General features: G+C 50.4%; 1 protein-coding gene across 1 annotated transcript; it reads right to left on the bottom strand.

Moving 5' to 3' along the window:
* Nucleotides 1–311: 311 nt before the first annotated feature.
* LOC102120721 (cocaine esterase) lies at nucleotides 312–12,082 on the bottom strand. The gene is made up of 12 exons (XM_015443156.4): nucleotides 11,934–12,082; nucleotides 6,791–6,995; nucleotides 5,688–5,829; nucleotides 4,407–4,540; nucleotides 4,067–4,325; nucleotides 3,540–3,638; nucleotides 3,116–3,256; nucleotides 2,914–2,994; nucleotides 2,498–2,642; nucleotides 1,946–2,083; nucleotides 1,369–1,441; nucleotides 312–905 (listed from the first exon to the last, which is right to left on the bottom strand). The coding sequence occupies exons 1-12, from the start codon at nucleotides 12,007–12,009 to the stop codon at nucleotides 719–721; spliced, it is 1,680 nt and encodes a 559-aa protein (XP_015298642.3). The 5' UTR covers nucleotides 12,010–12,082; the 3' UTR covers nucleotides 312–718.
* Between the last annotated feature and the right edge of the window lie 4,850 nt (nucleotides 12,083–16,932).

Raw genomic sequence — 16,932 nt, 5'->3', positions numbered from 1 at the left:
TTTTTCTTTGGAAACGGAGTCTCGCTCTTGTTGGCCAGGGTGGAGTGCAGTGGCACAATCTCAGCTCACTGCAACCTCTGCCTCCTGGGTTCAAGTCATTCTCCTGCCTGCCTCAGCCTCCTGAGTAGCTGGGATTACAGGTGTGCACCACTGCGCCCGTCTAATTGTTGTATTTTTCGTAGAGATGCGGTTTTACCATGTTGGCCAGGCTGGTCTCAAACTCCTGTCCTCAGGTGATCTGTCCACCTTGACCTCCCAAAAGTGCTGGGATTATGGGCATGAGCCACAGTGCCTGGCCTGTTATTCTCTTATTTTTATTTTTCTCATGTTTTTTTTTCTCCTTATATTTTGTTTTCTTTGTTTGTTAGAAATCTTTTTTACTTGTCACTGACTTGAAGCTCAAAATTTTCCTATTTAGTTTCTAATCATTCCCTCTCTCTCTCTCTTTTTTGAGAAGGGGTCTCACTGTATTGCCCTGGGTGGTCTCAAACTTCTGGCCTCAAGCCATCCTCCCATCTCGGCCTCCCCAATAGCTGGGATTACAGGTATGAGTCATCATGCCTGAGTAAGTTCTTAATAAATGCTTTCTGAATGCATGGACAGAAGAATGAATGAATGGCTAAGTGAATGAAGGAATCAACTTCTTTCTCCTCAGTGGGTGTGTGGGCACAGCAGGCTGACGCTCGCCTGTAAGCGAGCCCACACCCTGTAAAGGGAGCTACAGCTCTGTGTGTCTCTCTTCAGGCTCCTCGAGCTCCTGGATCTTCTGGGGCAGCACCGTCGTCCACAACTGGAACCTGTGGGCCTTCAGAGCCCGGCCCACTGCAGGCTGTAGGTTCAGCTGCAGGTATTGCTCCTCCTGGTCGAACAGCGGCCAGTGTGGCAGACCCTCGCCGTTGGGGTTCCTGTAGACATGCCGTCCCAGCAGGGCGATACGAGGGTCATTCTGAGCCCCTGGAGCCCAGACCTGAGCACCCTGACTCTGGTCAGGCAAGGCAGCCAAGCAGGCCAGGTGGGCTTGGGGTAGAAGTGGGGAGGCTTCCAGAAACAGGAAACAAATTCCCTCCAGCTAGTGTCAGCTCTAGTGGGGGCGGGGCGGCCGGCTCTGATGTGTCCCTTTCTCTGGGAGGGAGACCCTGACGGTGGCACAGCACTGGTGCCCACCCTCCAGGTAGAGCGGGGAGATGGAGCGTGTCCACTGCCCCACGGCACTGTCACCCTGTCCAAGTGGGTCCCGCGGCTGGGGAAGGGGCTATCATGTGATTAAGGATGTGGGTGTGCTCATGAGGTCACCCCAGACTAGGAGATTGCTGGATGGGCACAAGCCCCCCAACCCGGGGAGGTTGAGGCAGGGGTGTGCCGTCTCACCCGTTTCGAGCAAAGTTGGCCCAGTACTTCATGGTCTTTCTGCTTAGCCGCTCCTCCTCCTCAGTGAATTTAACTGCAGAGAGGAAGGGGACATGTGTCTTGGTCAGGATGGCCCACCTCAGCATTCCAGGTGGAGCTTGTCCATGACCCCCCAGCCCTTAGTCCCCAGTCCCATTTCTCTGCTTTTTCTCCCACTGCCCTCAGAAGCCAGTCCTCCCCTTTTCCAAACTTTCCCCTTAGCCCAGGCTCTGGCTGACTCCATCCTTCCTGGCCCTGAAGGCCCCTTCTCCCTTCTGTCACTGGCAGTCATTGAAGAAACAAACATGTCCCTGAAACATCTTCGCTGCACCAGGCAGACACCCAAGTGTGGGGAGGGATGGAGGGAGCACAGGCCACAGTCTGAAGAATCATGAATTCTAATCCTGACACAGCCTTTGGAGCTGTAACATCTTGGACGCCTGATCTCATCCTGTCTCTGAGCCTCAGTTTCCTTATCTGGGCAGTGAGGACAATTAATCACCCCTCAGGGACCCAGCCAGGGACCCAGCCCACCTCCCGGGAAAGGAATAAGACTCACTGTAGTTGCCCCAGAAGAAATTTCCGAAAACAAAAGGAAGCTCATCACCATGGTCTGCCTTCACGTGCGGCGGCCTAATGTTCTTGACCCAGCTGGGCTGATGCTGGAACTCATAGAAGTACACAGGGGCCCGGGAACCTGTGGGGTGGACAGCCCGTGACACAGTGGCCCCTCCCCTGAAGACTTCTGGCCTCACCCATGGGGATAAGATACCCAGGTCCAAAGCTGGCTGGAATCTGGACAGTGGGGTGTGGAGCCCCAGGCTGGGGCAGGAGCAGAGGAAGAGACGGGATAAATCATGGCCTCGGACTTCTTAGCTGTATCATCTTGGGCAAGTCACTGAAAGTCCCTAACTTCAATTTCCTCATCTGTGAAACGGGGAAATGTCTGTCTCTTGGGCTAGCCGTGAGGATTTACTGCAGTGATGGACCTCAAGTGTCCCAGGGGCCCAAAAAACATGGGTGGGGACCCGGACAGCAGCAGGTCGCACCTAGGACCCACAGCCCTGAGCTGTACCCCTGCCAGTCAGGCCTTAGGTCCAAATATACTCACGCTGAAAATGTGCTACTTGGAGTGCAGGGATCACAAACATGGAGTCTGCCATCATCTCCTGGAACTGGGCTTGGAGGTTCTGGGGCTCCCCATTGTCCCCAACGTACTCTTCCATCAGCAGGTCACCAAATGTAGGCGGCAACATCTACCCCAGGTGGATCAGGAAGAGGCAGGTTACGCTGGATGTCAGGGGCAGGGAGGAGGTGGCCTCGGGCTTGGGGAGATGGACCGTGAAATGAACAGGAAGGGGGAGCAAAGGCGAGGCTCTGAGGTGACCCCACCCCGAAGCACACACACACTCGGGCCTTTGCTCATGGGGGTCACTACATAGGCAGGGTATCTGGGGGTTGAATTTCCTCTGCCTCAGGACAGGAGAGGAGCCCTTCTCCATTGGCAAGGGACCCCAGGAGCCTTACCGTCAGCGTTAACATTTTCTGCAGAACAGCCTGGAAGGCCTCTCTGTCCATTTCCTTCTGGGTGTCATAGATACCCATGACCTGGGTGGCCAGGAGAGAGTCTGTAGTTGGGGATGGGATGAGCCTGGAACTACGAAGCCCTGAACACTCCCCACTACCAGATGGGCTCCCCAGGCACTTGAGGGCTTGGGTTGGGCCTCACTTTGGGGATGATCCAACCGAATTCATCATTGTTGACACCAATGATGCTGGGGACAGGTTGAAAGTCAGCAGAGGCCAGCAGCTCCTGGGGATGCCTGGGCAGGAAGATCCCATCCACCACTCCAGGGATCGTCTTGAAAGGCTGAGGGGAAATGCAAGGTCAGGGAACAAGGTCAGGTCCCAGACACCTTCCAATTCCCTCTGAGTACCTTCCACTCCTTCCCGATTCATCCCCGGATGCTCATATCCACCCCAGGAGATCAATGTTTGGCTCAGCATGCACCGACATTCTGTCCCCACCCAGGGCTATGACACCCAGGCATGCAAATGAGATAATGTGCCCAGGGGATATGAGGGCCATGCAGGCCTGCCAGCCCCATGCCTATTGCACCCCTTTCTCTACACCCACATCTGTTTAGACCGACCTTGTTAATTGCAAGAATCTCCTCTTTACTCTTGCCCTGCAGGCAGTTCACCAGGGCCTCAGAGTCAGCTCGGTCACAGGCTGACAGGTTGGCCACCACCTGCAAAGGGACCAGGCAGGGGCTGGCTCATCCTTCCAGGTAGAGGAGGGGAGTTTTCCAAGGCCCTGGCAGGGGGCAGGGGCACCCCAAATCTCACAGGGTACTGCATATGAATTCCTGCAGTTCTGACACTGTTCCAACTCAGAAGTCCCAGAAAGAAGGACCATCCCATCTGCCTAGATGGTTCTCCTCATGATGGGGATCCCTAGGGTGACAACTTTGCACAGAGGCCACAGAACAAACTTGGCCTCTGCAATGGCAGAAGGATGTGCATTCTGACCCTGGAGCCCCCCAGCAATTCCAAGGTAGGCGGCAGCTCCTGGTGCCTGCTCCTGAATGGCTCTTGTCATCCCTGGTTAACAGACAGAGGCTCTGAGGGGTATGAGAGGAGGTAGCAGGCCTAGGCCTCTGCAGCTGAGGGCACTCACCGTGGAGATAACATCAGCTGAGCTGGCAATGAGGCCAGGCAGCAGGGCCACGCCACTCTCCATGATGGCCCCATGGAAGAGTCCTTGGGACATGGGGGACACAACAAGTGAAGACACACTCGTGCCACCCGCAGACTCGCCAAAAATGGTGACACGGTCAGGGTTGCCTCCAAAGTGGGCGATATTCTGCCGGACCCAGCGTAGTGCGGCCACTTGGTCCAGGTAGCCCCAGTTGCCGGTTGCATGCTTGTCTCCAGTGCTGAGAAGTAGCAGGGACAGGGATCACAGGGCTGTCCTGGCCCCGCTCAGCCCCCAAGGCCCAGCCCAGCCCTAGTCTCACCTGAAGAAGCCCAGGACACCCAGGCGGTACTGGATGGTGACCACCACCACGTCCTCAAAGGCGGCCAGCATGGAACCATCATACATGGAAGCCATGCCAATAACAAGCGCACCACCGTGGATCCACACCATCACCTGGGGAAATCAAGGCAGCTACCATGATGCTCCCACCCAGCCTGAACCCCACCAGGGCCACTACCTAGACCAACCAGTGCTTTGCCTCTGTCTACCTCCCCATTAGAACACCAGCACAAATTCATTACATGGGCCAATTGTTAAGCATCCAAGATCTATCAGGAAGACCAGCCCCTGTATCAAAGCCTGGTTTCATTTGTCCCAGAAAACTCACCGAAGTGGAAAGAAAAGGGGCGTCTCCCTGACAGCTCCACATGAACATTAATCAAAAATGTCCTTAGCCTGAACCACATAGTGAGACCCCCTTTCAACAGAAAATGTTTTAAAAATTAGCCAGGCATGGTGGCATAGGCCTGCAGTCCCAGCTACTCGGTAGGTTGAGGTGGGAGGATCACCCTGGAATTCGAGGTTATAGAGACCTATGTTCATGCCACTGCATTCTAGCCTGTGCAACAGAGCATGATACCATCTCTAACAAAAAAAAGTTTTTGTGGCCAGACACGGTGGCCACGCCTGTAATCCCAGCACTTTGGGAGGCCGAGGCAGGCGGATCACAAGGTCAGTAGATCAAGACCTTCCTGGCTAACACGGTGAAACCCTGTCTCTACTAAAAAAATACAAAAAAAAATTAGCCTTGCTTGGTGACCAGCGCCTGTAGTCCCAGCTACTCAGGAGGCTGAGGCAGGAGAATGGCATGAACCCAGAGGCGGAGCTTGCAGTGAGCCGAGATTGCACCACTGCACTCCAGCCTGGGCAACAGAGTGAGACTCCGTCTCAAAAAAAAAAAAAGTTTTTGTGTGTGCCCATTCTCATAGACCCAACAGATTATCCATGGCTGGGGTTCTTGGTCACCTCAAGGTGCAGCCCTTGGGCACTTAGGTGGATGTCCTGCGCATCAGTTGGCTGGGTGAGTCCTGGGTCCAGCCCAGAGCCACAGCCTTTGACCTCTGGGAGCAGCCAGAACTCTGTGACCTCATGCCCGGGGATCAGCTGCCCAGCCTGGGTAAGGAGCATTTCTCAGACCTGAGAGTGAGAAGCTTCTCAGCACAGTCCACTCTGCAGCAGGGCCTGTGCTAATATTGTCCTTTCTACCTACTTGCAGAAGAACTGTCCTCCAACCCCCAGTGAACTGTGGTCTGACACCTACCGGCAGGTTAGAGCCTTCATGGCTGTAGGCCGGCGTGTAGATGCTGAGGTACAGGCAGTCCTCGGACATGGGGACCAAAGGGATGGTCACATTGAACTGGCTATAAAATTCTGACTCCAGTGTAGTGAGGTCCTGCAGACACCTAGTAACCAGGGTAAATAATCAGTCCAGGGGCCAGGCTGTGGCCAAAACCAGACCCTGGGTTCAGCTGTGCTCCCAGCCACCCTCAGCCCCTCTCACAATACCCTGCCCACACATGATCCCTCCCAAAAATCCCTTCCCACCAAGTTACAGGCCACAGGCTCTGGGGAAGCTGGGATGGAGCTTGGACTTCCAGGGAGGTCTTGAGGTCATTGAGGACCTTGGGTATCATTCCTCCCGACACCAGAAACCTTGACTCTCAGGGGTTTCTATGAGAACCATTGGCTGCATGTGTTGACATTCACCACTATATCGCTGTACCCCCTTAGGCCTGGGATGGGGGAGTAGCCCACACATGTGTGCTACATGAGTGAATGGATGTTAATTTCTCATGAGAAGGGCAGTGGGATGTCCCTCATCCCAAGTTTAAATTCTCCAAAACTCATCATTCCCACATGGCCTCCAGTTGGAAAAATATACACGTCTCTTGGCCAATGGCTCCTGGCCCTGTCGGTGGACACAGTGACTGTGGAGAGTGCAGGTCCCCAGGAAGCTACCACTACTGTTCTCTTCAGCTATTTGCAACATCTGCCACTAGAGTTAGGGGCTCCTACAAGGTTCATAGAGCTACATCGAAACTTTCCCAGAGACACCTGCCACTGGTGGCAGAGAAAGCTTGGCATAACCAGAATCTGGGGAGAGCTGTGTCTCTGCCCCTCCCTTCAGCACCTGGAGCCAATGCCTCCCAAATGCCAAGCCTTGAGCCAGGAGTCTGAGAAGTTATTCACCCTCCCGAGCCTCAGCATGCTCATTGGAAAAATGCACGTGGGAATCCACGAAACTCAGAAGGAAAACTGGCTGTGGGGGTTTAGGTGACATGACAATTGCAGCCTAGCTGAGCTCAGTGCACCCCCATCCCTGCCCCAGGGCATGGAGTTCCCTGGACCCCTGGGAGAGCTTACATGGCCGGATGGGTGGTTCCATCTCTCACACCATTCCAAGATTCAGGGGGCTCAGGGGGTGCAAATCGCAGTGGACCTAGAGGTGGCTTGGCAAAGGGAATTCCCAGGAAGGTATGGACCCCGGTATCGGCGCCCCTGACATGGACAAGACTCCCCAGCACCTGGCCCATGTGTGTGGTCCGGATGGGACTGGCAGAGTCCTGGCCTGTGGGCAGAGAGACAGACATCATGGTTGGGTTTGACCAATCAGCTGCCCTCCCATACTGTTGGTATTGCTGCCTCCTTGCCACCCTCAGCTCAGCTCAAGGGATCCTGATATAAACACAGGCTTTACGAACTTCCTGCCTGTAATAGTCCCTTCCCACTCTGCCTCCCTGGGTCTGTCTCCATCCCACCAGGCTGAGGCTCCTTGGGGCCTGGCACCATCATTCACCCCTAAGACACTCAAACAAAGAGTCACATGCCCTTGTTGGAACTAGAGTGTCCTTTCAACTGTGTGCCAGGTCATGTGACAGTAGGATGATGGTGGGAATTGGGCAGGCATGTTTCCTGTCCTCAGGGATATCATGCCCAAGGTGGCAAGAAATGACATAAAGAAAGCATCCTCCAAACCATGAGTGATGTTGGTGAAAAGAGCTACAAGAGAGAAGTGTGACTGTGGCTGGAACATAAAAAGCACAGAGGCTGGCTTGGAGATTCTAGTGGGACTCTGTCTCTGCAAAAAAATGAAGAAAATAAATTAGCTGTGTGTGGTGGCACATGCCTGTAGTCCCAGCTACTTGGCAGGCTGAGGTGGGAGGATTTCTTAAGCTTGGGAGTTGAGGCTACATTGAGCCATGATCACATCACTGCACTCCATCCTGGGTGACAGAGTGAGAACCTGTCTCAAAACAAAAACAAAAACAAACAAACAAATAAAAAACAGCCTATCTGCTGTGGGGATCACGGAGGGAGGAAGTGACTGAAAATCACCTAACAGAGAATGTCAGTCCTCTTAATAGATAAAGAATTTCTACAAACAAAGAATATGGCAGCCATGCAAAAACAAAGTAGTATAAGAATATGTTTAGAATAAGCAATACAAATCAGTCTGTCTCAAATAAAGAGAGCATTACCTCATTCATAGTAAGAGAAATGCACATTGAATTTTCACTGTGATGTCAACCACTCATTTTGTGGTATCACAAAAAGCAAGACAATCAGACGTTACATATTTTGTATCAGAAGTACACAGCACCACATGTGAAGTAGTCCTCCAAAAAACAAAACAAAATAAAACCTAAAATCCAAATCTTATGCCTCTAGAATATAAATACAAGTTTACACGGTAGACAAGGGACAGAAGAACAGTTACAAGACACCACTGGGATGCAATCAGCAAAACCTAAATGGTGGCATCGTCTCCAGAACAAATAAACTGGTTTCTTCAACATGCAACAAAATTTAGAAAGAACATAAAAGAGAGGCAGAGGGTAAATCTGAAGACTGAAAGAGATTCAAGAAACACATAAAAATGACATATGATAATAAGTGTTGGTAAGGATGTGGAAAACTTGGAACTTTCATACATTGCCGGTAGGAAGGTAAAATGGTGTAGCTGCTTTGGAAAACAGTCTGGCAGTTTTTCAGGGGATTAAACATGGAGTTGCCATGTGATCCAAAAATTCCACTCTTAAGTATAAAGCCAAGAGAATTGGCCAGGCATGGAGGCTCATGCCTATAATCCCAGCACTTTGGGAGGTCGAGGTGGGTGGATCACCTGAGGTCAGGAGTTCGAAACCAGCCTGGTCAACATGGAGAAATCCTGTCTCTATTAAAAATACAAAAATTAGTCAGGTGTTGTGGCATGTGCCTGTAATTCCAGCTACTTCGGAAGGTGAGGCATGAGGATCCCTTTAAGCTGGGAGGTGGAGTTTGCAGTGAGCCTGGGCAACAGAGTGAGACTCCATCTCAAAAAACAAGAAAGAAAGAAAGGAAAAAGGAAGAAAGAAAGAGAGAGAGAGAGAAAGAAAGAAAGAAAGAAAGAAAGAAAGAAAGAAAGAAAGAAAGAAAGAAAGAAAGATAGATCATCTATCAATTTGCAAAATATGTACTTTATTTGAATCCTGATTTTTTAAATCATAAATATGAAGGAATGTTTGACTATATATTTGATTAAATTGAGAACATATTATGTTGTGGAAACACACACATACATACATATTTTTTTTTCTTTTACTAGGACATAATGACAAATTTACAGATGATATGATGTCTGGGATTTGCTTCAAATAATGGTGCAAGGGAGAGGTGGCCTTCCAGTAAACACTGGTTATATTCAACCTGAGAAAGCTGATTTAAAACAGAAACAAAAACAAGATTTTTATCATTGCTGAAGCTGGACAATGGGTATGTTGGATTTGTTATACTACTCTTTCTACCTCAGACTTGGCTCATCCCTTTGTGCTGTGCAGCCCTCGAGTAGCCTTCACCCTCTCTGTGCCTCATGGAGGTTCACCTGCTGCAGTTATTCCCACCAGCTCCCACCTGCCTGGCACCTTCCCTTTTGGAATCTCAGGTTCTGCTTCTGTAGGATTTGAGAAATCTGAGCCCATTTCCATAATAAAAAGTCAAAACACAGGCCAGGCATGGTGGCTGATGTCTGTAATCCCAGCACTTTTAGAGGCTGAGGCGGGTGGATCACTTGAGGTTAGGAGTTCAAGACCAACTTGGCCAACATGGTGAAACCCCATCTCTACCAAAAGATACAAAAATTAGCTGGGCGTGGTGGTGCATGCCTGCAGACCCAGCTATTTGGGAGGCTGAGGCATGAGAATCGCTGGAACCCGGGAAGCAGAGGTTGCAGTATCTCAAGGTGGCACCACTGGACTCAAGCCTGAGCGACAGAGTGAGACCCTGTCTCAAGAAAAAAAAAAAAAAGAAATCAAAAAATGAAAACAGCCTTAGGGAGCTAATGCCACCCTACACCTGTCAGTTTAACATGGATCAATATGTTTGATGCCACCTGGTGTGGGTGAGGCCAGGGTCAGTAGACATTTACAGGCACCAGACAGGACATTTTAACAATGTCTCCAAGTCAAAAGGCCCACTCCTCTCCCCAGTAACACGCTCCTGCACACAATTCCTTGCTGGAGGGGATGTCTATCCAGGTAATTCCCTGTGGCCACTGGCCACTGATGCCTGATGGTTGTTACAGCAAAGGACATCACCTGCTGAAATGTCCCTGGTTAGAGACCTGTTACATCAACTCATGTAATAAAGAGATTCATTACTTGCTTCATCCTTGAGAGAAGCCCTTCCATTAATCAGTATGAAGAAGCGCTACCATGTAGGGGTGTGTGGAGGCCACCCTATGTGTTAGAAAGTGGAAAAGCCTGGCCCCAAAAGTGGGTTAATTTATGACTGTTGAGATTAAAATCAAGGACAAGTGCACACATCTGTTCTTGTGTAAACTTCTGGGCACTGTGTGTGGTGCCATGGGGACTTTGATGGCCCCTGAGAAGAAGCCAAGACTGGTTGGGACCAAAGAGGATGGCACACATCACCTGTACCCTATGCCTTGTCAATAATTTTCCTGAATGTGGTTCCAACCCAAAATTTCCTCTGTGTGTGTGTGTGTGTGTGTGTGTATATATATATATATATATATATATATTTTTTTTTTTTTTTCCAGACGTGGTCTCCATGTGTTGCCCAGGCTGGAGTGTAGTGGTGCAATTACAGCTCACAGCAGCCTCCACCTCCTGGGCTTGAGATCCTCCCACCTCAGCCTCCTAAGTAGCTGGGAGTACAGGTGTGTGCCACTATGCCTCTTTTTTTTTTTTTTTTTTTTTTTTGGGTAGAGACAAGTCTTGTTGCCCAAGTTGGTCTCTAACTCCTAGCCTTAAGTGATCCTCCCATCTCTGCCTCTCAAAGTGCTGGGATAACAGGTGTGAGCCACTGTGCTTGGCCAAAAATATTTTAAAAGGTAGCCGTCTGTGAGGCCGGGCAAATCTTCCTGCTGGGCTCTTGGTGAATTCTAGAATGTGGTCAAGGGCAGGCATGGGAGGAAGCCCTGCGGGAGTGCACCATGGGGCAGGGGGAGTATGGACTCCACCTGGGTAGATTAAATTAGGAAAGGGTTGGGAGGACAGTCATATCATAGACTTAGGAGAGTTTCAGGTAACAGGACCAAAGGCGGAAACAATCCTGGAGCTTCTGATAAGGGCCGGGAGAAGCCTGGCGGGCACACAGAGCCGTCACCTTTGCCCTGGAAACCAAGTTGTACCTTTGCCCAGGATGAGATAAATAGCGTGAGGGACACAACAGCTCTTTGGCTCTTTTCTCTTGAAAAAGATATTTGCTTTTTCACCCAGGCTGGAGTGCAGTAGTGTGATGAAGGCTCACTGCAGCCTCAACCTCCCCTGCTACAGTGATCCTCCCACCTCAGCCTCCCAAGAAGTTGGGACTACAGGTCACAGGCCACCACAGCCCACCAATTTCCTTAAATATTTTGCATACACCGAGTCTCACTAATATTGCCCAGGCTGGCCTCCAACTCCTGGGCTCAAACGATTCTCCCCCTGGGCCTTCCAAAGTGCTGGGATTACAAGCGTGAGCCAATCACTCCCAGCCACTGCAGCCTTTTGGATCCCCTTTAGGATTTGGCCCCTGGGGGCTTCTGTTCCCCAAGGACCACTAATCTTGTCTGAGGCCCCTTTGCAGGGGTCAGGGCGCCCCCCTGGCCAAGGACGCCACACACTCAGAGCCAGATGCTGCGAGAAACTGTTATTGTTATTATCGGCCGGCAGCACTGGCTACGGCCACAATCCTAAGAGGGAAATGGACTGAATCCCCGCACCCCCAATCCCTCACCCACTCAGACCCAGAGCTGCCGACCCGGCCTGGCATGTCCCGGCGCTCCTGGATCCCCTGTACTCTGCTGATTCTTCGCTGTGGTGTCCCGCAGCCAGACCCTTTCTCCGCTTCTAGGAGCCCACCTCGGGCGGCTGGGAGGCGTCGCGTGGGGCTCACGAGTTCCACGCTGTCATCTCCACCAGCTCCTACCTCCCAGGCACCTTCCCTCCCGCACTGTCAGGTTCTGCCTCCGCAGCATTTGGCAGCTCTGAGCCCGGTCCCTGTCGCCCCTCCGTGGGAGCCTCACCCTGGCCGCGGACTAGAAGCAGCAGGAGCCCACAGGCCACCGCACTCAGCCGCTCTCGAATTCCGTGCAGCCTCATGGTCAACTTGCTGGTCTCGGTTCGCTGTCCGCGGACAGGCTGCTGTTCACCCAGAGGCTGCCCGGGTCGTTCCAGCCGTGGATCAGTGCCTCGCCCAGCCTCGGAGTTTGGACTGGGCAGGGAGTGGGTGGGGTGCGCTGGCTTTGCGGGGAAAGGTGGGTCTGGTAGGAGAGCAGGACTGAGCAGTCATAGATGGGTGGGGATCTAGTGGCTGGCAGGCAGGCCCGGGCACGGCCACTTCCCTTCTGCCCAGGCCCCTTTAGCATCCTCCGAACGGGCTGCGCGGTTTCTACAGCCTCTCCCTTTAAAAAGGCCAAATATTTCTTTCTCGGGGAGCTTGGCTGTTAAGACGCGAGTCTGCCGAGGCTCCTGGCTGAATAAAAAACCTCTTCCTTCTTTAATCCGGTGTCTGAGGAGTTTTATCTGCGGCTCGTCCTGCTACATTTCTTGGTTCCCTGACCGGGAAGCGAGGTGATTAACAGATGGTCGAGGCAGCCCCTTAGGCAGCTTATGCCTGCCCTGTAGAGCATCCCTTCGTGGGACTCTGGCCAGCTTGAGCCATGCGGATCCTGAGAGCGCTCTCGTGTAGGCAATTGCCCGGGTGGAATGCCTCCTCCTAGCAGTGAACAGCAGGCCCCTGTGGAGGATCAACACAGTGGCTAAACACCAGGAAGGAACTGGCACTTTAAGTCTGGACATCTGCAACTTGGTAAGACTAGTCTTTGGAACTTGCCCACTCCATTTGAGTGGAAGCATGGCCTGATCACCCAGGGCGTGCCTGTACCGGCACTTTGGTTTTGTTTGTTTGTTTTTTTTTTTTTGAGACGGAGTCTGGCACTGTCGCCCAGGCTGGAGTGCAGTGGCCGGATCTCAGCTCACTGCAAGCTCCGCCTCCGGGTTTGTGCCATTCTCCTGCCTCAGCCTCCCCAGTAGCTGGGACTACAGGCGCCTGTCACCTCGCCCGGCTAGATTTTTGTATTTTCTAGTAGAGACGGGGTTTCACAGTGTTAGCCAGGATGGTCTCAATCTCCTGACCTTGTGATCCGCTCGTCTTGGCCTCCCAAAGTGCTGGGATTACAGGTTTGAGCCACCGCGCCCGGCCTGTTTTTGTTTTTGACTTGAATTGATTGCTTGATACTTTGGTTTTTGTTTTTGACTTGAGTGGAATTGTTTGATACTTTGGTTTTGGTTTTGACCTGGCTCAGATTTCTGGATACTCTGATTTTGGTTTTGATTCTGGTTTGGTATAAACTGAAAAGGTGTGTATGCACCCTTTTTACCCGTTCTTTGTTTTGTGGTGTGCATGTGGTGTGAGCGTGGTGTTTTGTCTCGAGGAAACATGGGTCAGAGACAAAGTAAGCCCACTCCGCTAGGAACTATGTTGAAACATTTTAAGAAGGGATTTAATGGAGACTCTGGGGTTACTATGACACCAGGAAAACTTAGAACTTTGTGTGAAATAGATTGGCCAACATTAGAAGTGGGTTGGCCATCAGAAGGAAGCCTGGACAGGTTCCTTGCTTCTAAGGTATGGCACAAGGTAACTGGTGAGTCAGGACACTCAGACCAGTTCCCATACATAGACACTTGGTTACAACTGGTGCTAGACCTCCCACAGTGGCTAAGAGGGCAGGCAGCAGCAGTGCTAGTAGCAAAGGGACAGACAGCCAAGGAAGGATCCCGCTCCACTCACCGAGGGAAATCAACTCCTGAAGTTCTGTCGACCCAGTATCAAAAGATCCATTGCAGGAGATGGCACCAGTGATCCCAGTGGTGCCCTCCCTTTACCAGGGAGAGAGGCTCCCCACTCTTGAGCCCACAGTGCTTGTGCCTCCGCAAGACAAACATATCCCTAGGCCACCCAGAGTAGACAAGAGAGGAGGTGAAGCCTCGGGAGAAACCCCTCCCTTGGCAGCTGGTTTATGACCCAAAACTGGGGTACAAATGCCCCTGAGAGTAACCAGTGTGCTTATTGTAAAGAAATGGGACATTGGAAGAACAAATGCCCTCAGCTAAAAGGAAAACAAGGAGACTCAGAGCAGGAGGCTCCAGACAAGGAGGAAGGGGCCCTGCTCAACCTGGCAGAAGGGTTATTGGACTGAGGGGGACCCGGCTCAAGTGCCCCCAGAGAGCCTATGGTCAGGATGACAGTCGGGTGTAAAGACATTGATTTTCTTGTAGACACCAGTGCTGAACATTCTGTAGTAACCACCCCAGTAGCTCCCTTATCCAAAAAGACTATTGAGGTAATTGGAGCCACGGGGGTTTCAGCAAAGCAAGCTTTCTGCTTCCCTCAGACTTGTACTGTAGGAGGACATAAAGTGATTCACCAGTTTTTGTACATGCCTGACTGTCCCTTGCCCTTGTTGGGAAGGGACTTGCTTAGCAAGCTGAGAGCCGCTATCTCTTTGTCAGAGCACGGCTCTTTGCTGCTAAACTGACCTGGAACGGGAGTCATTATGACCCTTACGGTACCCTGAGAGGAAGAATGGAGACTTTTCTTAACTGAGCTGAGCCAAGAGATAAGACCAGCTCTAGCTAAGCGGTGGCCAAAAGTGTGGGCAGAAGACAACCCTCCAGGGTTGGCCGTCAACCAAGCCCCCGTACTTACAGAAGTTAAGCCTGGGCACAGCCGGTTAGGCAAAAACAGTACTCAGTCCCCAGAGAAGCTCTTGAAGGTATCCAGGTCCATCTCAAGCACCTGAGAACCTTTGGAATTATAGTTTCTTGTCAGTGTCCATGGAATACTCCCCTCCTGCCGGTTCCCAAGCCAGGGACCAAGGACTACAGGCCAGTACAGGATTTGTGCGTGGTTAATCAAGCCACAGTGACTTTACATCCAACGGTACCTAACCCGTACACATTGTTGGGGTTGCTGCCAGCTGAGGACACCTGGTTCACCTGCTTGGACCTGAAAGACGCTTTCTTTAGCTTCAGATTAGCCCCTGAGAGCCAGAAGCTGTTTGCCTTTCAGTGGGAAGATCCGGAGTCAGGTGTCACTACTCAGTACACTGATCTGATCAGACTGACAGGAGCTGAAGAATATAAAGACTGGGGCAGACTAAGCACCTTCTCATTAGGCTCCCAGGAGCCCATGGTCACATTAGAAGTTAAAAGCAGCAAGATTCTGCCGTATCTGGATTCCAATTTCTCACTGAAGGCTAAGCCACTAAACAGAGTTACAAACGGGGGGATGGGGGGGGGTGGGGAGAAAAACCCCTCCTCTAAGAAACTTAAACAGTAAAAAGAGCCATACCTTGTGAAAACTTGCTTATAGACTTTGCAGAACTGCCCCATGCTGGAGACTATTGTACATGCTAGCGCTTGTTTGCTCATTTAAGATAAAAATCAGGTTTTTGCCTATGGTCCTCCTCTGAGTCAGGTGCACCCCCACCAAACAAACTAGGTATTTGCCCTATAAAATTTTGTTTGGTCGGCCACCCCCAAATCATAGGTCAAATTAAAGGTGACCTCCAGAAACTAAAGAAATTAACCTTAAGAAAACAAATGCAGGCTTTAAAAATAGCCATACAAAGTGTTCATAATTAAATAAATGAAAATGCCTAAAAACCTGACACCCCTTTAAATCTAGTGACTCTGTTTAAAGTAAAATCTAATTTTTCTAGCACCCATATAGGATGGGCCCTATACTGTAACCTTGTCCACTCCCACTGCTGTTAAAGTTGCAGGTGTTGTGTCTTGGATCCACCACAGTCAGCTAACACCGGCAGCTCAGGAGAAGTGGACCGGCCAGCAGGACGCAGATCATCCAACCCGACTGATTCTGAGACGAGACCAAGCTGCTGCTGAGGACAACAGCCCTGCTCTAGTCACACGCCGGAGGCTGACTAGTCTACACACGGCCGAAGCTTGAGGACTCATCAAGCAAGTAAATGTAGTTAAAAATCTTAATAGTTTTCCCACGATACTAACTGTTTTCCTATTGTTCTGTCGCTGTGTTCAACCTTTTCCCCAAGTGAGGACCTCTTTTACCCTTGCTGGATATGAATATGCTGTACATTGTTTTGTTGTTACACTCCCCATAACCACGCTAGAAGAAACACCTATATAAGGTGTCCCCACTGTACATTTACTACTTAGAAAACCCAGACCTGTTCAGTCCAGCAACAATTCCGAGTCTTACAGTCATTCTTTAAACATATAAACCAGAAGTTACCAAAACCTCTTCCTTTAGAGGTTCCTTAGTAGAACCTCTTTCTTTAGTAAAAACAGAAAAAAACCTATTTGCTCAGTTGGCTGAAAACATTGCTGGCAGCCTAGATATTTCTTCATGTTGTGTTTATAAAAAGGCTAACATAAGAGACCAATGGCCTTGAGAAGCAAAAGAGTTAATGCCTCAAGATAACTTTACTTTAACTCTTTCCCCAAACAGATGCCCTGAGTTCAAGCATCTGGCTCTTAAAAACTTGTTACTAAAAAAAACTGTGTTACTCGCTAAGAAAAAGCTTTTCAGACCCAGTGACAAAACTAATCTGCTTAGGACATGACAAAGTTGATACATGTGCCTGTACAAGTTTAACACAGGTTTGATCCTAGGTCTTCATTTAGAAAACAGTTTCCAGCTATAAAAATTTAACACCTCATTATAAGTATGTTACTGATAATAGAAAGTTGCTTGCTGCTCCCCTGTGTATTACACTTGTTCCTTCAAATGAAAGAAGGTTTTGTAGCTACCATGGTTCATCAGAAAACTTCAGCACAAGTATATGACATAAAACACTATCGTTCTGTCTTGCAAAGAGACTCAGAAAGTAAAAATAAAAGTGAGAACTCCCACTAATTAGTGAAAATTCTCAAAGGTGGGGATAAGGAAGGAGACCACTACTACTCCTGCTGCCCTCCTCCCCTCACCTTGCAAAGTTCACAAGACAGGAGGAAAGCGAGAAAGAAACAAAAGTAAGA

The sequence above is a fragment of the Macaca fascicularis genome, chromosome 20, assembly GCF_037993035.2.
Source record: "Macaca fascicularis isolate 582-1 chromosome 20, T2T-MFA8v1.1".
Taxonomy (NCBI): domain Eukaryota; kingdom Metazoa; phylum Chordata; class Mammalia; order Primates; family Cercopithecidae; genus Macaca; species Macaca fascicularis.
Note: the sequence above shows the minus strand (reverse complement) of the source record. Positions and strands in the feature narration are given on the sequence as shown.